This window comes from Sturnira hondurensis, unplaced genomic scaffold (genome assembly GCF_014824575.4).
Source record: "Sturnira hondurensis isolate 20B ecotype Veracruz unplaced genomic scaffold, ASM1482457v3 Scaffold0020879, whole genome shotgun sequence".
In the NCBI taxonomy this organism is placed as follows: domain Eukaryota; kingdom Metazoa; phylum Chordata; class Mammalia; order Chiroptera; family Phyllostomidae; genus Sturnira; species Sturnira hondurensis.
Genome location: NW_028093510.1, coordinates 69,886 through 94,419, shown reverse-complemented (window position 1 = coordinate 94,419; position 24,534 = coordinate 69,886). Strand labels below are relative to the sequence as shown.

At 38.7% G+C, this 24,534-nt stretch overlaps 1 protein-coding gene and 1 pseudogene across 3 annotated transcripts in view; both read left to right on the top strand.

Moving 5' to 3' along the window:
* The first annotated feature begins 328 nt into the window (after positions 1 to 328).
* The window catches only part of SLC36A4 (solute carrier family 36 member 4), a 44,038-nt gene continuing 19,832 nt past the window's right edge, over positions 329 to 24,534 (top strand). Inside the window, exons 1-6 of one of the 3 annotated variants that reach the window (XM_037030684.1) lie at positions 329 to 501; positions 16,764 to 16,887; positions 17,988 to 18,078; positions 19,258 to 19,346; positions 20,595 to 20,690; positions 22,501 to 22,585. In XM_037030684.1, coding sequence (XP_036886579.1) covers positions 450 to 501; positions 16,764 to 16,887; positions 17,988 to 18,078; positions 19,258 to 19,346; positions 20,595 to 20,690; positions 22,501 to 22,585 — 537 coding nt within the window. In that variant the 5' untranslated portion in view covers positions 329 to 449. Of the gene's footprint in view, positions 502 to 7,351; positions 7,452 to 16,763; positions 16,888 to 17,987; positions 18,079 to 19,257; positions 19,347 to 20,594; positions 20,691 to 22,500; positions 22,586 to 24,534 lie in introns of those variants that run through there. The other 2 variants (XM_037030685.1, XM_037030686.1) reach the window with 2 other exon arrangements.
* On the top strand, positions 10,182 to 14,258 carry LOC118976272 (eukaryotic translation initiation factor 2A-like; annotated as a pseudogene).

Below are 24,534 nucleotides of genomic sequence, written 5' to 3'. Positions count from 1 at the left end.
GGGATGGGGCGAATCCTTTCCTCCTTTGTTTTCTCCAAGGTGTTGTATGGAATGCTAAAGCCTTGCAAATACACGGGACCCTCAAATTTAAGTTCGTGGTCATTTTTAAAGACAACCCTCTCTCCCAATTTCCAGTTGTCTCAAAACGCCACTGCTGTCCCGTTATCCCGCCTTTCTCCAGTCCAGCATCCTCTCATTAAGGTGTGGTCCCTTAGGGCCTTTCCCTGACAGCGGACTCCGAACCCCAGGAGGAGGCCCCGCGCCCTGGCGCCTGGGCGGGGACAGGCCGTCCCACTGCGCATGCTCCACGTCGCGCAGGCGAGTGGGTCGGGCGGGAGGTGGGCGCGGGGTGTCGGTCCGCTGCGCTGGGAAGGTGTGGGCCTGACGCTCGTCCCGCAGGAGCCAGAGAGCGCGCCCTAGGGCAGCGGCGTCCTGGAGACCCCGGAGAGATGGAAGCGGCGGCGCCGGCGGCGGTCCAGTCGGTGGGGCCTGAGGAGCTAGGTGGGTGCTGCGCGTGCGCCGGGGGCGCGGGCCGACGTGGTGCGGGTGCGCGACCGTGGGGTGCTAGGGGGCTTCCGGCTTGCACTTGGCTTTGGCCGGGAAGGCGAGTGCGGGAACCCGGGCCCCTGCGGACCCTGCCCCACGCGCTGTCCGGGCCGCATCCGGGTTCAGGTTGCTAGTCCTTGGACCGGGAGAGAAGGCGTTTTTTGTTTGTTTGGCAGGGCTCTTGGTATTGTGGGTCTGGCACGGGTTTAAATTGGAAACGCAGCAAGGCAAACCTCCCAGCGACGTTTGAGATGAGCTGAGGTTTGCGAGGTGGCTGACTGGGATGTCAGGACCTACAAAGGGAGTTAAAAATAGGCGTGTGTGTGTGTGAGATTAACGAAGAGAAGACTTGAACCTTCGTAGATTTGAGAAAAGAGATTTTTCTTTCGGCCAATCTGGGAGTATTGCGGGAGAGCAGAGTTCCAAGAAGGCTAGATAGTGCTCTAACTTTAGTTAATGAGGAGATATTTGTATAGGGGGAAGGGCAAAGAAAAATACAGCTCTGTATTAGCAGTTTTAGTTACCGCTAACATTCAAGGGTTAACAGTTTTACATCTGGTGGGGAGAATATACAGATAAGGTCGGGTTGCCAAACACCTGTAGGGTCGCCAAACACCTGTAGTCGGGAGTCATGGGAAGCAATCCTTTTTGCATTTTTATCAGGCTGAAGAAAGAGTAAACACTTCCTTCTATACTAATTTATTGTTTTAGTTGGAACTATACATAACTAGTCCACGGAAGGACTTTACTGTGTTCCCTTGGTTACTGATCCAGTTGGAGGAGCCGCTTAGCTACCCTTTCCTTTCTCTGGGTCTGTGTTTGGGGTGTGTGTGTGTTGGGGGTGTGGTGTGCTGTGTGTACACATCAAAGGCAAGCCAGGGAAGGTAAACCATCGTAATGGTCTCCTGCTGTCAAAAGGAAAACAGAAGTAAGGATCGGGGTAGTAATATTATTGTTTCCTCCAGTTATTTGCATTATATTTAGGGACGTTTTTAATATGATGTTAAGTGCTTTAAAAAGTTGAACTTTGAAGAAATACTTTATTATAGTAACTAATTGGTTGGCATTCTTGTAATAATGTGCTGGTCACTTTGTGACTCTTTTAACTCATAATGGTAGAAATAAACATAGCATTTTACTGAATGTTTACTGTGGGTCACAATGTACTAAGTAAGTGCTTTACGTGCACATTGTTTCCTTTAATCCTCATAATAGTGGGGTGAGGTAGGTGCTACATTATCCCCATTTCATAGATCCAATAATTTAAGCTCATTAATGGCACAACCCAGATATGAATCCAGGTTTTTCTTTTTTCTTTTTTCTCTTTTTATTGAATTTATTGGGGTGACACTGATTAACAAAATTTTACAGGTTTCAGGTGCACAATTCTACAACATTACTTGACTGTTTTAATTCACTAGTAACCCATCTGGGTGAGGATGTGGGGAATGTGCATTCTCATGCGTTGCTGGTAAGAGCAGTACAGTATATTCTTAACAATGCACACATCCTTTGTTCCGGCAATTCTACTTCTATAAATATTTCCCAAGGAAATGAGTTGTGTAACAAACACTTACATCAAGAGATGTTCATTATGTCACTTACAGTAGAGAAAAACTGGTAACTATCTGAATGTTCAGTTAAAGAAAACTGTTGAGGTAAGTCATGCTAGGGCAATGATAACCATTAAAAGTAATATGGGAAGATATTCACCAGGTACATTTTTATTAACTGAAAACAAGGTTCCAGATTTTAATTTTGAAAACAGTTATGTCTCTTCATTAGTTCAACATGTTTATTGAGCTGCTGCTATGTACTGGGCACTGTTTTAGGTGTGTGGGACACATTCATGAACAAAACATCACAATTCCTGCTCTTATGGAGCTTACGTTCTATTAACAGGAAGCAGATAATAATAAGTTAGTTATATAGTACATTAGGTAGAAAGTGCTATGATGAAAAAGAGTAGCCAAGTAAGGGGAATCAGGAATGAGGGTGGGGTGGAATAGTTTATAAAATTTTATAAAGTGGTTGAGACAGACCTTATTGAAAAGGTGAGATTTGAGCAAAGAGTTGGAAGAGGTGAGGCAATTAGTCAGGTGGGTATCTGGGGAAAGACCATTCCAGGCAGAAAGAATACCTAGAGTAAAGATAGAAATTTGAAGGAGGCCAAGGTAGCTGAAGCAGGAGGATTAAGGTAGTGAGGAGGCCAGGTTATGTAGGATTTTGAAGGTCATGTAAAGATGTTGGCTTTTACTCTGAGAGAGTGGGGAGCCAAGCAGGGCTTTGGTGGAGGAGTGATATGATCTAAATTAAATTCTAAAGGGATTGCACTGGGTGCTGTGTGAAGAATGGGCTGTAAGGGGCAGAAGGGTATTTCAGTAATTCAAGAAAGAGATTTTCATGTCCTTCACAGCGGTTTGGGAGAGAAGTAGCAGGACACTGGATATATTTTGAAAGTAGAACCAGAATGATTTTCTAACAGATTGGATAAGAGACAAATTTTGATGAACTGAGATGCTATAGTGGTTTAATATTCTTTGATGTTTCTCTCTCTGTGAGGAGGAACTTAATTTCTCTCCCTTTGAGTTGTGAGCTGAATTTAGTAACTTGTGCCTACAGAATAGATTATGGTAGAAGTGAAAATGTGTGACTTCACAGCTAGATCCTGACTGGCATTGTGCCTGGCTGTCTGTCCTTTGCATTCACTCACTTGGGCCAGCTACCATGTTGTAAGCAGCCATAAGGGAGGGTCTAAGTTATATGGAACTGAGGCTTTCTGACAACAGCCATAAATCGTTGCAGAGCAGTAGATAACCAGCACAGATGGATAAAGTCACAGGAGGAGCCCTTTGGGTGGTGATGAGAAAGTTCTGTTTGGGGAAATGTTAAGTTTGAGATTTCTGTTAGACATGAGAATGCAGATGTCCAGTATGCAATTAGGTTATGTCTATAGTGAGTGTGAGGTTCTGGTCTGGAGATATAGACTCGGAAGTCATTGGCATATAAATAGTATGCAAAGCCATGGGACTAAATGGGAACCTATGGGAGTGTGTTTGTTTATTCTCTAAAGTGTTACCCGTGGTCATTTCTTTGGGGGGTGTTGTGAGGCAATTTTGATTACAAACTGTTGCTTACCTATATATTTCCTGATTTTCCACAGTGACCAAATATTTCATTTAAAAAAGCATTTTAAAGATTATTTTATAAGTAGCATAATGTCTCCATTTCATTTCATAGGCTGTGGGGGCCTCTGGAAGGTTTCCTGTACATATTTTTTCCACCTCAGAAATGAATAAAATAGTTACTGTTCTCATCTTTTATTTATACCAGTCCATAGATTTAGGTGGCCATATTATATTTTAGTTTTTTTATTTTAACTTTTTTTTGTTGTTCAGGTACAGTTTTCTGCCTTTTCCTCCCACCCCTCCCACCACCCCAGCCTTCCCCACCTCCCTCCCTTGTTTTTATCCCCCCTTGTTATTGTCCATGTGTCCTTCACAATTGTTCCTGCAAACCCTTCCCCTTTCCCCCTGTAATCCCCTTCCCTTACTTTCTTTTAGTTTGTCCATTGCCAAAATATAAGTAAATGAGTTCCTGTTGTAAAAGTAATGCAAATTTATTACTTTCTTCTTCCATTTTACATTTTTCAGAGAAAGGCATTTTGATGTATTTCCCTTCTTTCATTTTTACTTAACTTTTTAAAACATTATTGCATGGACACCAGAAGACAAGAATGAGCCAGCATTTTGAAATGCTGAAAACAGCCCTGACTGGTGTGGCTCAGTTTCAGCATCGTCCCTCAAAGCTAATGGTTCGATTCCTGGTCAGGGCAGTTGCCTAGGTTGCAGGTTCAATCCCTGGTCAGGGTGAGTGCAAGAGGTTCTTGCCTCTCACATTAATGTTCCTCTTTCGCTCTTCCTCCCTGCCCCACTTCTAAATAATAAAAAAAGAAAATAAAACTATTAACTGCCAACCCAGAATTCTATATTGAGCAAAAGAAGTCTTCAAAAATAAAACAAACGAAAACATTATTGTACCTACACTGTGATTTTTCAACTTTTTCCCATTCAGCTTGTGATATACTTTTTCCTGTTTTACTCAGACTTCAAAACCATAATTTAATGTCATTGCAATACTTTATAAAGTGAGTGCACCGTGTAGTTAATTTAGCAATTTCCTTATTGCACATTTAGGTTGTTTCCAAATTTTTAACATAAATAATGTTTTAATTAACGTCTTTATGCAGAAATTTTTTTCTCTGTATACTGGCTTGTTGGGAGTGGAATTACTAGGTGCAAAGGATAAATATTTTTAAGATTTCAATACACATTACTAAATTAATATGATTTTGTTTCTTCCTATTAAAACTGGAAATTTAGGTTGGTTGTAGGTTAGGAAATTGAGGTTGAAATAATTGTCTGAGCAATATAAGATGGCATATAAGCACTGCCTGATTTAAGAATGTTCTGAGTGTATGCAGTATTAATGTATGCAGACATGTATAATGTATAATATTGACAGAAGCAGTGTTTATAATTTTCTCATTTATAAATGTAAGTAATTAAGTCTAGGCAGTTTGATGTGCATTGCTTTATAGTGTTTTATTTTATAAAGTATTATTAATTCTTACCTATAGTAATCACATAGTATTTTTCAGAGTTTCTCAATTCTTTCAGCACTTGGCTAAAAATAATAGACTTTATATTACATATAAATTGGATTTTGTAATTTTTAATCATTTTATGACTTTATTTCATATGGTTTAACTGTTAAAGTTTTTACCATGTTAGGCTTTTAAGTTATTGTCTCCTCTGCTAGTCTGTGTTTCCTTCTGGCTGGCTTAATATATTTTTATTATCTTTGTATACTCATCTTATAGTACAGTTTATAGTTCATAAGTGCTCAGAATTATTAATTAGTATTAGTAAATTAATTTCTTGGCAAAGATTTACAGTTTCAAATTCTATGTAGCATAATTTTCTTCTAATATTATTATTATGTAAAAAAGGGAAGAAAACTAGTAATTTATTACTTTATGTCAGAGCTCCACGCTTATTATACATTATCTCATTTCATTATCATAAAACCCCTGTGAGGAAGAAGTTATCACTCTCTTTTTACACAGGCAGAGTAGGCCCAGAAATACCCTGATTAAAGTTACAAATCAGATCAGGTCACTGAGCACAAAATCCTCTACTGTGGTGTTGTCTCCTGCAGTAGCCTTCAGCCATCTGTGCATTTGAAATACGGTTTGGTCAAATTAAAATAAGCCGTAAGTGTAAAATACACACTGATTTCTAAGACATAGTATGAGAAATAGAATGTAAAATATCTTGTTAGTCTTTTATGTTAATTACATAATGTAATGATACTATTTTAATTATATTGGGTTAAATAAAATGTATTACCTCGTATTTTGTTCTGTGTAATGGACACCCACGTTTGTGTGTGTATTATACTTGCGATTATTATATCCATGGTATGGAATCATTCTTCCCATGTATAATACACACCCTTATTTTTTCCTCAAACATTTGGGCAAACAAACAGTGCATTATGCATGGCAAAATATGGTGTTAAAATAGATTATCTTTTTATGTTGCTTTTTCCCTTATAAAAATATGGTTATTGAAATTTTTTATATTATGTTTGTGGCTCACATTATATTTCTGTTGGTCAGCACTGCTCTGGTGGCTTTTGTGCCCCTTGGTGTGGTCAACAGGGGTGTCTACCGTCTGTCCTTCGTGATTCTCTGACCTCCTCTCCTGCTGCTCTCCCCTTGCGCACTCCTCTCCAGCTACTCCAGCCTCCTTCCTATTCAAACACACCAGACTCTCTACGTGGTTAGAGCCTTGCCTTTGTTGTTCCCACTGCCAGATGTTCTTCCCCGAGATAGCTGCAGTGTTCACTGTCAGCCTACCTTCAGGTCTTCAAAATCCTACTTTCTCTGTGAGGCCTTCTTTGGCTATCCTGTCTAAAATTACAGGCTCACCTTCCCAATCCCTGTTTTTCTACTTACCATTTACCACTAACATGATCTCTGTTTTACCTATCTTATTTGTTGTCTCCATCCCCCACTAGAATTTGAGCTCCATGAGGTCAGGAATTTTTGTTAGTTCCAGTAATTGCTTTATTCCCAGCATAATAGCTCCTGACATGTATTGCGACTCCCTTAATATTTGTGAAACTGCATTACATTTGTTTATTGAATACATTCAACCAGGAGGCACAGACCTTTTGTAATGATCGGCTGCTGTCAGTAGATAGTGCTGAGAGGCAGTGACAGTATGTTAACAGAGGCTTGTGAGAAGGGCCAGAAACCAGTACCATTTGTGGGAGAAAGTGTGCCCCTGCACCAGCTCCTGTAGTGTGCTCTGCCTGCAGTCCTGATGTGCGTAAAGGCCATCTTAGTCCTTGTCACCTTTCTCGCTAGCAAATGAAAGGGTCATCTATTAGAATTTGTTGTACCAGGAAGAGCAACTCCTGTGCCTTAGTCAGCTCAGGCTGCTTTAACCCATAAATTGGGTGGCTTATGCTACAAACCTTGATTTCTCACAGTTCTGAAGGTGGAAAGTCCTAGATTGAGAGCCAGCTGATTCGGTTCCTGATAGGAGCCCTCTTCCTGGTTTACGGGTGGCTGTCCTTTTGCTGTGTCCATATGTGCTGGAAAAAGAGAGAGAGAGAGAGAGAGAGCTCCATATTCTTCTTCTTATGAGGACACTAATCCCATCATGGGCTCCACCTATCTAAATCTAATTATCTCTCACAGGCCCTACCTGTCACATTGCATTTCAGTGTATGAATTTTGGGGGACAGAAACATTCAGTTCATAACGTTCTGCTGACCACTTTCATATACACATCTTTCTGGTTTTCTACAATGGAGAGGTTGCAGGAGAGAAGGTGAGCCCTAATTTTTTTACCTCCTACCTCTCTGCCAGGGAGTGAGCACTCAGGAATGAGCAAGGGGGAGAGTAGCATGAGGTAAAGTCAGAGGTAACAGTGACAGGACAGTGTGAAAGAGCCAGGGGAAGGGTGTGGTGGTGGGCGCTGCCTTCCTCGGCCTGAGCTGGAAACTGCTCTTGGGAAAGGGATTATGGTTCTCAACGAGACTGGTTTGAAAACTTGAATCTGTTCCTTACAATTTCAGATGTCTGTTGTACCAAACTCAGTGAAGGCTTTATCATTCCTTTTCTGTTACCTTTGCCAGCTTTTTTCTTGAACTCAGGATATATCTTCAGCTCGGCTTTTCTCCATGCAATCTCTGAGGGACCTCGTCCTGCCTTTGGGCCCCAGTTATTCAGTACCCACATTCTGCTGTAGTTCTAAAAGCCCAGAAGTCTTTCCTCCTCTCCAGATTTGTAACTGCCCATTCAGTGTAATCTCAGATTGTATGATTTAAAAATTGAAATCATATTTCTTCCTTAACATGCTGCTTCTTCTTTCATGTATTTATTTACTCACTTGTTTCCAGTACTGAAGACACACTAGTAGACAAGTCAGACTTCTTCCCTGTCAGTTAGAGAATACGTACAAGTAAAATGGACCATTACAATACCATATGTCAAGTGCTATAATAGGGCGGTTATAGGGTGCTGGGGGAACACCTGGGAGAGAGAGTTAAGCCCGACTTGGGGTTAAGGAAGGCAGAAGGTTGAGCAAAAAATATAGTGGTTAGATAGAGTTGGAAGGAAAGAAGAGGGAATAGGAGAACAGAGTATGACTCAGGAGCAAACAGTAAATGGAAAGGGCAGAAGCAAGAGAAAGGAAGAATGACCTGTGAACTTGAAGACAGCCATGTACAAGCCAGGGGCAGATCTTCTCCTTTAGAAGGATCTCCTTATCCTTTAGAAGGAACCAGCCCTGTCAACACCTTGATTTTGGACTTCTAGCCTCCAGGACTGTGAGATAATAAATTTCTGTTTTTCAAGCCACCCACTTTGTAGTACTTTGTTATAAAAGCTCTAGCAAACTAATACAGTGGTTTGACAAAATTACATACTTTGTATAGAGTATAACAGAAAAGAATGTAGGATCTGTCAAAACGACAGGTCACCCCATCTTTTGATGAGTGGGGTCCCCCCAAACTCAAATTTATTTATTAAAAATTCTGTATTTATTTTTACATATTTAAACTTCTGTCACCTTCAAAATACTCTCTATTTGATGCAGTACACCTATCAAAATGTTCTTTACACAGCTCAAAACAGTTTTTAAGATTGTTGATTTTGATGCCTTTTAGTACTTCTGGCAAAACATTTCCCTTTGAGGACTTTTCATGTAAGGAAACAAAAAAAAAGTTGAGTGAGATGGGGTGAATTGGGAGGGTGGGGCATGGGGGTCATGCTGTTTTTGGTCAAAAACTGCTGAACACTTAGGCCATTGTGGGTAGGTGCACTCATAAATCACTCATTATGAAATGGGCAAACAAGAATCTTCAAAAAAAAATTTCACTGAAGCCGAACATAGCCTCTCACAACAACGCCAGCTGGTACACTCATACAGATGGGTTCCTAGAACACTCACTTAGTGGGTGGAGCTTGTAGCAAAAGGGACTTGCTCTCTAGAAGATAGTGTTTTTTGGTCCCTCCTCATAAGTTCCCTTTTCAGTCTGTTGATTGTGGGATTTTTTGTTTGTTTGGTTTTTTTTGCTGCACAGAAGCTTTTAATTTGATGGAATCCCATTTATCTATTTTGTTTTTGTTGCCAGTACCTTTGGTGTCATAGATTTGAAATTATTGCCAAAACCGATGTCTGAACGTTTCCCCCTATGATTTCTTGAAGGAGTTTTACAGTTTCAGGTTTTACACTGAAGTCTTTAATCATTTTAAGTTGATTTTTGTTGACAAGACAAAGTTTCAATTTCATCCTTTTGCATATGTGTATATAATTTTCCCAGCACCACCTGTTGAAGATACTACTTTTCTTCATTGTGTATTCTTGGCACCCTTGTTGAAGATCAGTTGACCATATATGCATAGATTTATTTCTGGGCTCTCTGTTGTGTTCCATTGGTCTGCATGTCTGTCCTTATGCCAGTATTAGGCTCAGATAGCCAAAACCATTTTGAAAAAGAACAAAGCTGACCACATATCCTGATTTCAAAATGTATTACAACAATATAAAGCTAAGGCGTTTCCATTATCTTAAAGCATCACTTTACTCTTAGGAAAAACAGTTGTGTTGACTTCAAGTTAGCACTGGTATAATGGTGGCCTAGATTCTTGTCTCTCTCTATAGCCTCCCCCCCAAACCTGTTAATTCAACAAGTAGCACAAGTAAACCCATTCACAAAAGTACTCTCTTAGCATTACCATGAGACCAAGGAAAATTCAAACTGTCTGTATGTAGAAACATAGCAGATTTTAAGGAGAGTTCTGTTGCTGCTGCAAGCAGGAAGAATGAGGCGGTGGGGCTCCAGAGTCTCTGTGGAAAAGAGGAGAAGGGAGCGGGGGCCTTGGAAAAGGCACAGTGAAAATCTCCTTCAGAGAGAGAGTGTATAAAGTGTTCAAGGCTAAACAGAGGTCCTGTCCAGAAGTTGGAATTCACAGCACCAAGTGCAGCGAAGGAGTAGACAGGGCAGCTGTGCCGAAACATTGCTTCCGGGGGAAGAGGTAAAAAGAGCATTTGGGGATGGCCCTCAGGAACATGGAAGTGATGAGAAAGAAAGAAGTCACTAGGGGAAACCGAAGGTTCCGCAGAAATGAGAGAGGAGCAGAAGACATGCCAGGTACTCCCTGTTGCCAAGTAGTGAGTAAACATTAAATAAACTAACTTCACTATATTGACAGAACGGAACAATCTCAAAGTAGGATCTCTGTCCATGAAATGTCCAGCAATAGGAAGAATTATATATAAAGAATAAATTACAAGGTGTCCAAGGGAGAATATAATAAAATGAAAATTTAATAGAGTCATGGGATTTCAAAGAATTTAAATGAGGTAAGAAAGGCATCAAAAGGGCCAGAGAGAAAGTGGTTGAAATGGGAGACAGGCAAAGACCACCTAACACACAATCTCTGAAGAAGAAAATCAAAATATTTTAATTAAACAAATACTTAAAGCTATAATCCAAGAAAATTTTGCATAAATAAGAGAAACATCTAAATTTACATGCCAAAGAGGCCCAGTGTATCTCTGGGAAAATTGACTCAGCACTCAACTCAGTTCTCAGGACCTCAAGCAAAAAAACCAAATTATAGTGACTGAGAAGATTAGTCTGGCATCAGACTTCCCAAGAGTAGCATGCAAAGCAAGGAAAGAGTGGGGCAGCATTTTCAGGAAACTCAAGAATAGAAAGTGTGAGCCGAAAGTGATCTATCGTGTTGCCCTCCACATCACGGCCATAGAAGAATGGCTTAAAACCTGCAAAGACTCAGGGAATACTGTGTGCTTAACCCCTTCCTGAGGGGCCTCTTGGGATGGCTAAAGTCCATGCGTTTTCTTCCGTAAAATAAAAGACACATTTTTCATTTTCACCAATAACGTTATTGATTTGGATATTTTGAGTATGTCAGCTGTCTCCTACATGGTATAACATAGGTTGTTTTCAGTTACTGTCTCCATTGCTGTCAACATCAGCTGGTCTACCTGACCATGGAGCATTGTCCACTGGTATAAGAGACTGTTCTGCATAGCGTGGGCCCAGACAGGACCCACGCCCACAGATAGGTTCCCCCATGGGGAATTGGGCCTGCATTGTACCTAGGCCACTTTGAGACTTGCTTTTGCTAAAACTCCCTTACCTTGAATTAAGGCAGTGAACATTTACTGCATATCTTTAAAGCAACTTTCTAAAATTTATGATAAACCTTCCAAGGATGAGTGTAACCAGTTCAAACACTTTTCCCTTTGCATTCGCAAATATTCTTCTTCTTTGATGCAGTTAGCAACATCCTCTCCTTTGTTTTCTGTAAAAGGTAACCACCTAAAACGAACCTGTGCACAGTGAATGGGGATCATCGGGTCATGTGCCCAGAAAAGCAATAAAAGCTTGTCAAGGTGGGGCCAGGGCACTCTCCCTCTGAGAGAGTGGTCGAGATGCTTTGAGGTGCTGTCTCCTTGAGAGAGTGGCCATGCTGTCACTTTTCCTCCACAGGACTGGGTAGTTCATGTGACTTTGTCTCGTGTCTCATCCACAATGCAGGGGATACTGCCAGTGACTGCATCACGGTGGGAAATCTCCAGCATGAAACTTTGCCAACCACTTCTGACACGTTCAGTCAGTCACAGCACCTTCTCCACACGCTGCACAGATCGTTTTTGCATTTCAGTTGAATTTTTACCTTTGAAATAATAAAGCATAATATTCTGGCAATGTGTATTTTCTTTCATCTTCAGTAATAAAATGGCTACCCACAAATTCACCAATTTTGATTAAGCTCTTTTTAATGCATGCTGGTATGACAGCTGTCTCTATACAGCCTAACAAAATGGTTTCAAATGACGTTAAAAGCAACTATGTGCTACTGGAGCCATTTTAACGGGAAAAACCAGGTGAACTTTCCGGCCACCCCTGTGCTAGAGCAGTGCTTCCCAAAGCATGGTCCACAGGCCAGCAGCATCAGCATTGCCTGGGCGCTCCTCACAAATGCCTGTGTTCTCAGGCCCACCCCAGGGCGCTGCATCAGAAGCTTTGGGGTGGAGACATTGAACTGTGTTTTAGCAAGCCCTGCAGGTCATTCTGAGGCAGATTCTACAGAAGAATGAACTTCTTCCAGCCAAGGGATGACTGAGCAAACTTGGGAAGAGGACTCATAGCAAACATTTAAGATACTGATTGTATGTATAAGTCTCAGATATGTGTGGGGACGTGACTGGGACGGCACTATGTAAAGCATCGTATATACTGCCAAAGTGGAAAGAATACAACTAAAAACTGAGAGAATAAGAGACAGAATGGCAAAAGTAGAATAAGACCAGTCATTGTGTAGGTAATGGATGCCATTTAAAACTGACAAGCTCTTTCCAGGACAAAACAGCACCATTCACACCACTCCTGACAGTACAAAAAGTACTGCACCTGGAGAACGGGCACCACATTTCACAGAAAGCACAGTATTTCCGTGAGAGTCTGGGAAAAATGGCAAAGTCCAGCTTTAATGAGGATAGGACCTTGTTTGCCTGGGGCAGTGGAGAACAAAATAAACATTATCGCTGCCTCTAGCAAGGGACTTCTGCACCCCTTCAGCCCAACGGCAGTTCGCCTTGAGTCCTTGCCCACAAATACTGTCCTGGCAATGTGGCAGCCTTATGCTGCTTTCAGAGACGGCACAGCTGGGATTCCCACCTTCGTGGTGTGGAAACTGGGGCATATTTGACGTCTTTCATCCGGAAAAATATGCAAAATTGGTGTCAGTCTTGGTGAGAAGATGAAACTGTGCCCAAAATGTTAACATTGAAGGTCTCTTTGAAAACAAGTTTCAATAAAATTGCAAATAAATTGTGTTTTCAAAAAAGGATTGATCATCTGGTTCCCCAGTCACACAAGGTGGCTGCTTGTGTTCCAGGAAGTGAGGGTGCAGCTTCGTTTGTTAGACTCTGTCAGTCCCCCAACTCTGATGGACTTGTGCAGCTTTAGCCCAAAGTGGTCCTTGAGGCGGATAAGGGTACAGTGCCGTGGAATGAAAAGTCTGCTGTGTTGGTAATGGCTGGTGCAGGTGTTGTTGGCAAGTCGGGAACTTCCTACTATGAGATGTAAATGCTGCACTACATGGCAGCAGATGGAGACGTGCTGTAGGGCAGTTACCCCAAAATGGCCCTGTTTATGATATACTGTGGAATTGTAGTTCTACCGAGTTTTGTGCTGATTATGATTTTATGCCCACCAAAGTGGCAAATTTTAACTTGAAGTAGATCCTGTGTTTGACTTTGGAACTGGTCCCCATAATGCGGCCTGCTGTAGCCCTCATGGACATGTATTAGTACTGGCTGGATTTGGAAACCTGAGGTGACAAATGAACATGTGGAATGTTAAAAACTATAAACTTATTTCTAAATTACTGGCCTCTCATTCTCCATATTATACTTGGTGCCCAGATGGTGAGCATATTTTAACAGCCACGTATGCTCCCAGGCTACGTGTTCCTCTGGGTGTAAGAGCTGGCGTTATACTGGCTCTGTCTGGCACAAATATGGTCTTCCATCACACGTGGAATTATGGCCAGTTTCTTGACACTCATTTTTTTGAAGGAATGTCTCCAGCAAAAGCAGTAATTTACCCTTCAATTCCAAGTGACATACCCAATAAAGAGCCTAAAGTTTATAGACAGGTTATAGACCCCAAGCTTTAAGAAATGAACCAGTCACCAATTCCAAGCTGCATGAGGAACCATCTCAGAATATGAAACCATAATCATGAAATGGCAAACCATTATCAAAGACAGCCCTTAAAATTTGAAGATGAGAGAAGGTTTAAAAAGCTGCGAAGCAGGAAGTAGGAAGCAGGAAGCAGGAAGCAGTGAGTCCAGATTTGGCACCTGCTCTGGCCCCATAGAGCACAACACAAAATACTCACAGTCAACTTCTGGAAATCCTGAGGTAGACAAAAAATTAAATAAATCAAAAACCTAAAGAAGAAACTGAAAACAGTTGTTGAACAACTGAAGAAACAAGCAGCAACTGGAAAACAGCTAGGAAAAAAAACAGTCGAGAAATTAAAAAAGAGAAAGCCTTCTGTAGGAGCTGGAAGATTTGGAGTTGGATGATTAAAGATTCACAGAAAGCAAGTTGATTGTCAGAAATTAATGCAAACACATCTTCTATTAAGTTCATGGGTGAACATTGAATATCCATGTACCCACACTAATGTTCATCTATAATTTTAACTACTTATTCAAGATTGTGCATGTGTGAAATTATTTAATGTCTATTAAATTGACTTTAGTATCCTGAATCCTATATCATGTCAACATATGATGTAAAATAGACACATGAATTTTTAGCTAAGCTTGGCAGATTGAAAGACAAATATCATTGTTTTTAAATAGAGGACAGTGTTTACCATATTAATGACTAATGACATTTTAAATTTAAAAAAACTGACAAACTAGACAATGAAAGATTAAGTAAGGAAAAAAGGATTAAGGGCATCATATCATAAAAGCCATAATGGCAAAGGTGACCCATGTAATAACTAAATGTAATACATGATCCTGCACTGAAAAAAAAAATTAAGAGAACTACATTGGCACAATTGAGAAATTGGAATATGGAATGTAGATGAAATAAAAGTTTTGCATCAGTATTTTTATATATATTTTATTGATTATACCATTACAGTTGTTCTATTCCCTCCCTTCATTCCCCTCCACCCTGCACATCCCCTCTCCCACCATTCCCCCCTTTAGTTTATGACCACGTGTCTCAAGTTCTTCAGATTCTATATTTCCCCTACTATTCTTGCCCTCCCCCCATCTGTTTTCTACCTACTGTCTGTGCTATTTTCTGTACCTTCTCCCCCCTTCTCCTCCTCCCACTCCCCTGTTGCTAACCCTCCATCTGATCTCCATTTCTATGGTTCCACTCCTGATCTAGCTGTCCTATTGCTTTGCTTTTGTTTTAGGTGTGGTTGTTAATAACTGTGAGTTTGCTGTTCTTTCACTGTTCATATTTTTCATCTTCTTTTTCTTATATAAGTCCCTTTAGCATTTCATATAATAAGGGCTTGGTGATGATGAACTCCTTGAACTTGCCCTTATCTGAGAAGCACTTTATCTGTCCTTCCATTCTAAATGAAAGCTTTGCTGGATAAAGCAATCTTGGCTGTAGGTCTTTGGACTTCATGACTTGGAATACTTCTTTCCAGCCCCTTCTTGCCTGGAAGGTCTCTTTTGAGAAATCCGCTGACAGTCTGATGGGTACTCCTTTGTAGGTGGCTGTCCCCTTCTCTCTTGCTGCTTCTAGGATTCTCTCCTTCATTTTAATCTTGGCTAATGTAATGATGATGTGCCTTGGTGTGTTCCTTCTTGGGTCCAACTTCTTTGGGACTCTCTGAGCTTCCTGGATTTCCTGGAAGTCTATTTCCTTTGCCAGACTGGGGAAGTTTTCCTTTATTATTTGTTCAAAGAAGTTTAAACTTCCTGAATTTGGTAACTGTAATGTGAATGTTCAAGAAAATATTTTTGTTATTAGGGAGTGCATAGGATAAAGTGGCAAGATATATGTCCTCTACTCTCAGTTAATAAAAAGCCATATACATCAGAGAGAAAAAGCAAATGTGGCAAAGTGTCAAAAATAGGTGAGTCTGCAAAGGGTACATAGAAGTTTTTTGTACTATTGTTTTTTTTTTTTTTTTTTTTTTAAAGATTTTATTTATTTATTTTTAGAGGGGAAGGAGAGAGGGAGAGAAACATCAATGTATGGTTGCCTTTTTTTGTGCATCCCCTGCTGGTAGTTAGCCTGCAAGGAACCAGTTTGCAACCCAGGCATGTGCCCTGACTGGGAATCGAACCGTGATCGTCTGGTTCGCAGGCCCGCGCTCAATCCACTGAGCTACGCCAGCCAGGGCTGTACTATTGTTTTTTAATAAATTGTGACAAATCTTTTTTAAAAAATTTTTATTTATTTATTTTCAGAGAAAGGGGAAGGGAGGGAGAAAAGGAGAGAACATCGGTCAGTTGGGAACTGAACCTGCAACCCAGGCACGTGCCCTGACCCTACATGGAAGAGGCAATCTGTAGCTTTGCAGGAGGGCCCCCACCCAACTGAGCCACACTGGTCAGGGCTTTTGTACTATTCTTGAAAATTAAAGTAAATTTGAAATTATTCCAAAATAAAATGTTTTAAAATGTTATATGTTAATCATTCATTCCCAACTAGATCATTATTTAAAAATATGATTGCTACTTATGTGTTCAATATATAGTATGGTTTGAAGCTAATGAGGTGAAAATTAATTTGATTATTTCTTCATTTCTCATCCCATAATTCTATGATCATTTAGGGTAAACCTCATGTGGACAAAACAGAAAATTTTGCATCGAATACTTACTCTTTTCACTTTGTACTGCTTAGTCCAAACAAAATATCCAGCACATAAATCTAGTTGTTTCTTTTTAAGAATACTAAAACTCGGGGTGTTAATGTGAATTAATTTAGGGTAGAAATAGTAAAGGTGAGTGCCAGTGCTGTGTTCTATTTGAAAAAATTAATTTATACTAGCTTTAGCCCAGCTTTCAAAATAACAGTGAAGTGCCTTGTTTTTTCTCTTTAAAGATATGGATGTAATGAGACCCTTAATAAATGAGCAGAATTGTGATGGGACATCAGATGAAGAACATGAGCATGAACTCCTTCCTGTTCAGAAGCACTACCAGCTTGAGGACCAGGAGGGTATTTCGTAAGTGTTACGGTTTATGTCTCCTTTTCTTTTCACTCAGTGTGTATTGTGTCATCACCTTGTACTGGCGAGGCACTTTATTAGGTACTACAGGAGGCACAGATGAAAGACATAGTCCCCGCCCTCAAGGTATTTATAGGCTATTTGGGAAAAAAGAAATACATCTAAATTACAGAGCAGTGTATGGGACATATTAACAATATGATATATTTCAAATGCTATGAACCTTGAGGGGAGGTCTGACTGAGAGGAATAGAAATTTTAAGAGATGTTGCTTCTGAAAAGGTTGGGAATTAGATGGTGGGAAATAGGTAGCAAACTCTTTATGCAATGGAACTTTTTTTAAACCTTTTTCATTTTTTATCATCATTAATAGATTTACGTTCCTATTCCATTGGTAATTTAATGATTAAGCAAAGTAACATCATAATTGATAAGAAAATAATACTATAAACTAAAAAATTTTAAACAAACACTTTTATTTCGTAAGTTGAAACTTGTGCTATTCTTCCTAGTTAATTTATTTTTTTTTGTGGTCAAGAGACCTCCTTCAAATGCCTCTTGGAAACTTTTATTAGGTGAAGTCCCTTAGGGTGTTCATAAAGTCTAAAAGTTAATTAGCATTTTTCTTACCTGATGGCACACATTGTTTCAAAACTTGTATGTTGTTTGTTTAATTAACTTCCTCTTATGCTGGTGACAGATCCAGGCAACACATTTGATACTGTGATTACATAGACAGTGTCAGTGAATCGACGTCCTGCCAGCCCAGCTGTGATCTTCAACACCGCCCTGAATAGTACTGCAGCAAAGAATCTTAGGAGCACATTATTTTTTCTTTATGACTCTAATATGTACAAAATAATTTTACTTAAATATCTCATATAATCTACATAATAACCCTCTGTGTTTTGGTTTTAAGTGGCAGAAATGGAACTTGAACCAAATCATAACTTCTGGCCCATTTAATGTCTGGTTGAGTGGAAGTGATTCCTTGCTGAGATTAATTTTCAATTACTTCCCAGTGCTAGAATCATGATGGTATGACTTTAACAGCTTTTGTTCTAAAATGTTTAAATCTTACAACTTTTACTTTTCAGATTTTTACAAACTCTTATGCATCTTCTTAAAGGAAATATTGGAACTGGCCTGTTAGGACTCCCATTGGCAATAAAGAACGCAGGCATAGTGGTAAGACTCTCTAGTCAAGACAGTTATCCGCCTTAATGTGCAGCAGAAACCACAGCAGACTGTCACTCGGCCTCGTCCACTAGCACATGATCAGATGACAATTAGTAATCATTTAGCCATTGTACTGATAAAGTTACGTGAATTATGATAATAGTACCCAACAAAAATGATAATTAATTATTTTCCCCTACTTAATTAATGTATATTATTTGACAGAAAGATCATAAAATAGTATTAGATTTTTTTCAGGTATGTTTATGTCTTATTATTCTTGGACTTTCAGGGATTTAAGCAGTGTGCTCATATCAGCAAATACATTTATAGAGCCGATCATTTGTATTAGTGAAATTTTATGGTTGTTTAGATTCAGAATAAAATACATAGTTTTCAGGTTTAAAGAACAATAGTAAAGGAAAGGAAAAATATCTTTTCAAAACAAATATTTAAAGTATTATTAGGACTAGTTACTGTAATTATAGAGACTCTAGATAAAGGAGAATTCACTTATGAAGTAATTAGATTATACTTAATCTTTTTTAAATGATGAGTTTTCTAAAAACAGTTTTAATTATTATCTTTCTCTGCATTTGACTTTGTCCATCCTAATTTAGACAAACTTAAATATTCCAATGATAAAATATGCTTTGGCAGTGTTTTGTCTATGTCTCAATAATCCAGGAAAAACTTTAATTATAGTAATAAATACTTAAAATTTGTTATGTACGACTTTTTCAGATAATTTTTTGCTAGGCTCAGTTTCCCACACATAGTAAGTGTTCACCAGGCAGTCTATAGAAGTGGATTGCCCATAGTCTCAGATTGATACAGTGCTTTTCTAGTCATTTAGACAGCGATTCATAGTTGCCTGTGATTATTGTGGTGGGGCACTGGCAGTGACAGACTTGCCATCTCACCCCTCTTTGTTGCAGATGCGTACTGTGTGTTCATAGGTTTAGATAGCCAGGTTGATGATAAGATAGAATCATATGTGGTTAAGTATCACTGAAATTCTTTCTGTATCCAGTTGATTAGCTATCCCTTATGCAAATAACTATTGAACCATTTTGTCCAACAAATATTTATTTACTGCAAATGAGTAGTTTATTGTTTCATTGCTTATAAGGCAACTTAATTTTTGTGAAACTTAAATATTTAAACCTTATATTTTTTCCCCTACAGCTTGGACCAATCAGCCTTGTGTTTATAGGAATTATTTCTGTTCACTGTATGCACATTTTGGTACGTTGCAGTCACTTTCTATGTCAGAGGTAAATGTGGATTCGTTAAGTTTATTTATTTTGAAGCTGTGTAGTTATTGAAAGCATCGGATAGTCTTATATTTTTACTCTGCTTTGCAACTACCAGTTGTATTTCCTGTAATTTGTTATATAGACAATTTTAAGGTAATTTGGGAAAAGGTAGTATTTCATATGATTAAAATCTAGTCAAAATCTATTTTTTTAAATTGATTTTAAAGAGAGAGAGGGAGGGAAAAAGATATATCAATTTGTTGTTGTTCTTATATGTCCATTCATTGGTTGATTCTTTTATGTGCCCTGACCAGGGATCAAACCCATAACCTTGGTGTATTGGGGTATCCACAGAACTACATGGGCCTATTTACTTCTTTTAAAATACAGCCTTATTAGTGAAATCTGGTTAGATATGTTTACTTCTTTTAAAATGTAGTCTTATTGGTGGAATATAATGGTTTATTTAGTGTAAGTGAAAAAAATCAGGAAAATATATGGGGAAATGAAGGAAGCAGTACTGCTTTAAGTTAGAGTGTAAGGCTCTTAATTTGCTAGTAATTCAGTTTGGGGTATAATGACTTAGGTGTTCTTTGGTGATCTGTGGATTTGTAGTTAGTCTATAAAGTAATTTTTTTCTTTATCTTTGTGTCATAAAATGCTTCTATGGGACAGTGGGCTGACTTTTAAAAAATAATTATAGTCTAATCTAGTAAACTAATACTCAAATTTTAACTCTTTATTATTGTTTTAAATGTTCTTAAGCTTTGGGCAAGTCAATTATGATCTGTAAGTAACAATGTATACTTTAAAAAAGTGGGAGAGAGGACAGGAGAACTAATACGTGCCTTTTGGGGCTATTTTGAGGGTTAAATAAGATATATATGCGAAAATATATTGTAAAGCCTTGTATAGATGTATTAAATAATGTTATTCTAATAATGAAATAACTGAGGCATGAACAATGTAGTTGATGTTTTTAGGTAATTGAAATGTTTAAATTGGTAAAGTACAAATATTATGTCATGTGAATTCTACAAATATATAAGGTTTTGAAGTAGATAAAACTAATATATTGGGAATAGGACAGATAGATATAAAGTATTTGAATTTCATGAGACAGTTCTTGAAATCTCAAAAACTCCTCTGTCAGAGCATAGCTCTGTGCTCATTATTTCTCGTTTATATGAGAAAATTCTTTTCAAGGGGAGGATTTCTGAACCAGCTTAATTTTTTTTCATGTACATGTATGTTATTACATTACAGGTTTAAAAAGTCAACATTAGGTTATAGCGACACTGTGAGTTTTGCTATGGAAGTAAGTCCTTGGAGTTGTCTTCAGAGGCAAGCAGCGTGGGGACGGTAAGGCCTTGCTGTATTATTAATATTTGGCTATTGAAATGACTTTAATTTTAAGTAACATAATCTGATAAGATACTAAATAGAAGTATGATGAAGTTTGGGGAATAAATGTAATCTCTGTAGTTAGACAGAGTTGGGTTCAGATCTCAACTCCACCATTTTTCAGTTTTGTGACTTGGGTCAAATTATCATTTTGTTTTAGTTATCTCAACATCAGATGAGTTCATAATAATACTTGCTTTACAGGCTTACTACAGTAGTTTAGATACAATGGTATTTATTTATAAAGCACTGGGCTGACCTGTGGTATAAGCTTGTTCAGTGATTTTTTAAGTAAAGTAGAAGAACAAGAAAAAAGTTAAAATACTATTTCAATAAAATTATGCTATTTAGCTACATGCTTATAAGACATCTGGAGCATGTATTTGAGCATGCTCTCATTGTTTAAATGTGACTGTCACTGGCGGGCAAGGCTAATCAAGGTCAGATGAATACAGACCTGGAAAAATAAGCCCAGGCAATCAACAAAATGCTGACTGTGGTACAAATGATATGTGCAGTGAAAATTAAAAGGAGAAGAAGATCAGTGTTAATAGAGTAGTTTATGGTTAAATATGGCCTGTCTAGGATTTCCAGGAGTTTAGATTTGTTTATGAACTTCTCAGTTCTTGGTATGCCAAGTCGGAAAAGAAGAAAACAGAGTCTCATGCCCTAGGGCTGTGCCCGCAGCACTGTGTCTTCATCTTCCTTCCGCTCCAGTCTAGAGGCAGCCTTGTCTGTTTTTTCTATCAAGAAAAATGGCTTTTACACAGAAGGGGGTGGAATGATTATCGCTGGGGTACCAAAGTCCAGGGTGCATAAAGAGATGTTAAGGGAATACTTAAATCTAATTCATCAGAAAGAAGAAACTTGAATTCATTTCAGGGTACCAGGGTTGCTTACAAATCAGATCCCCGAGGAACCATGGAGAACTGTAGGGATACGGCAGGAATGAAGATACAGGCAGGGGCTTTTCTAGTTTCAAATGGCAGAAGGAAGGTTTGTAGATTTGTGGACCAGATTATTTGACCTCTTGACACTGAGGATCAAACAAGAGGCTATAGTGAATGAATAGGTGCATTGTTCCCAGAACAAAATTGAGGAGTGTGGGCTGTCTGTTGACATGCAGGCAAATTTGTAACCTGATTAACTGCCATGTCCAAATAATGCTAATATGACTGTTGACATCCCTTCCCCATTCCCACACACTATTTTATGTATCTGGAGCTATCTGCAGTATGTCATTAGAAAAGAACGGCGCTAAAGAGGACTCCGATGGTATCATTTAGGACTGTGCCCCTATTGCCCCACAGTCCATATTAGTTCTTATTAGTGATTTGGTCGTAGAGAGTATGCTCATCGTATTTGCAAGTGACATGAAGCTGGGAGAGCTGGGAAATACACTGGGTTGATCTGAAAAAAATCTTGAGAAGTAGGAGAGATGCACTTAGTCTAAAAGAAGAAATGTTCTTATGAAGTCATTTCATAAGCAGATACTCATAAACTGTTGAATTTCAGAAATAAGCGATGGGAAAATTTTGGCTTTTTAACTTAATGGAACATTCTTTTGCTCAATAATAACTGTAGTGACATACTGATCATAAGTGTATGATTTTTGTAGAAAATAAATAATCTAAGTCTGTTTCTTATTTTAGGGAAGGGAAAAGAATGTACACTACTATAAAATGTTTTAAAGTAGTTAAAAAGAGAAAATATGGACTGACATTTCAGCAGCTCTTATTAATACTCATTTGAGGGCATCTCTTTTCAGGAGTGTGGTTGACTTTTTTCTGGTGATAACACAACTGGGCTTCTGTAGTGTTTATATTGTCTTCTTAGCTGAAAATGTGAAACAAGTAAGTATTTTTCTCCTGTTACCAAAGTCATTTTCTTCCAATGCCATAGTCATAGCATTGTACTTCCTCTGAGTAAGCCATGGTTTAAAAATAAATATACAGTTGTGTTTCTTTCCTTAATCATGTTCCTTTGTAGATTTTCCTTTTTGCAAGTTGGATTTATGTTATTATTGGTGATCTTATTTTTCTTGTCATTGTATCAATAATGCTTCTTCTTTCAGATCAGAACAGGACATAATTTCCTGATTCTTAGCTACTCAGAATTTAGATACAGATGTTTGGGAGCATATTTTTTGCATTGATGTTTTATAAAGACTATGTAAACCTTTAGCCAGCAGCCTAAAAAGTGAAGTACGAAAGTGGCCATGACTAAAATCCAGTGATTATTGCTGTAGTCTAAAAAGATGCTGCATCCAGAAATGTACAGTGTTCTCTAATGCTCCCCATATTGAATCGTTTGCCTTGAGAGAAAGTGGTCGCGGTCTTAGCAGAGACTGTCAATTTGAACAAATATGCAAAGCACTGAAATAAAAAAGCTCCCCTATCAAAACAAGGCCAAAGCACATTTCTTTATGTGCTTTCACTGGTAGTTTGCCTTAATTATTCCTATATTACACCTTGTTCTTTAGTTATTTTAATTAATAACACTGGTTAATTATCCACATGTGCATGGTGCAATGGTAGGTGTTATACATAGTAATAATATAGAGTACTTGGTATTTTAATGTAAAATTATGATGTGAATGTTTTCTAAAGAACCAATATGTATACATATAAGTCCTATATTTGACTCCCTTTTCTAAGTATAAAGTATGCTTCATTTTATGTTTAGATAAGAATTGGCAAACTTTTTCTGTAGAAGGCCAGATAATAAGTATTTTCACTGTTGTAGGCCATATGGTCCCTGTCTCAACTCAGTGATAGACAGCAATACATAAACAAATAGATATGGCTGTATTCCAGTAAGACTGTATTTGCAGAAATAGGCCAGGTTTGGTCTGTGGGCCATAGTGTGCTTTAAGGCCACTAGCTTAGATTTCCAATGTTGGAAGGCTCACTGAGTCAAATCCCCTTTTATGAATAAGGGAGTGGATGCTTTCAATAGCATTACTCATTATAGATGATGTCCTTTTAATTTTGCAATTATCTAATTCCACAAGTTGCACTTTCCTAGGACTACTAACTCGGGTGAGAGTGAGAACTGGCAAGACTTACTGTCTTACCAGCTGTCACATGCAGTGCAAATGATGCCTTGCCAGGGCTGTGCAACATGGTGGTGGACTGTTGTCTCCTTATCATCTCCTGAGAGAGCAACCAACAAACTTGGTTTGAATTTATGAATAATAAATAAGGCTAGTAATGCCTTATCATCTTATATTTATAAGCTGCGATATATATCACTTAATCTTTACAACTACTCTGTAATGTCAGGACTATGCTCATCTTATGAATGAGGAAACTGAGTCTCACAGTGCAGAGCAGTGTGACCTGAGTCCTGGGGATCGGGCTGAAGTCCGGGTCTCTGATAGCTGCCGCCCAGTATGTTTCTTGGCCATCATCGTACAGAACATCGTCTGCTTTCAGTCGTGTGTGTACGTGTGTGTGGCATAAAGAGTATATGGAGTACACAAAATAAATGTCTGTGAGCTCAGGATTGGTGACTTTCTCTTGTAAATTATTATCAGTTGCTTCCAAAGATAAGCAGAAGAATTGAACTCATTTGTACATATACTAGAATACCAGGTAGAAAAAGTGACTTGGAGGTAAAGAGAATGCCTGTTATAGATGGAAAGATGAAAGTCCTTTTGAGGCATAAAGAGCAACAGGGAAAGAGACATTCACTGACTTAAGAAAAGTTGGAAGGAGTGATGAACCTGTCACCTCAGCAGAGCAGACGGATGGTCACTGAAGCTGCATCATCAGAGATTTTTACTCTACAGAGGCATTCT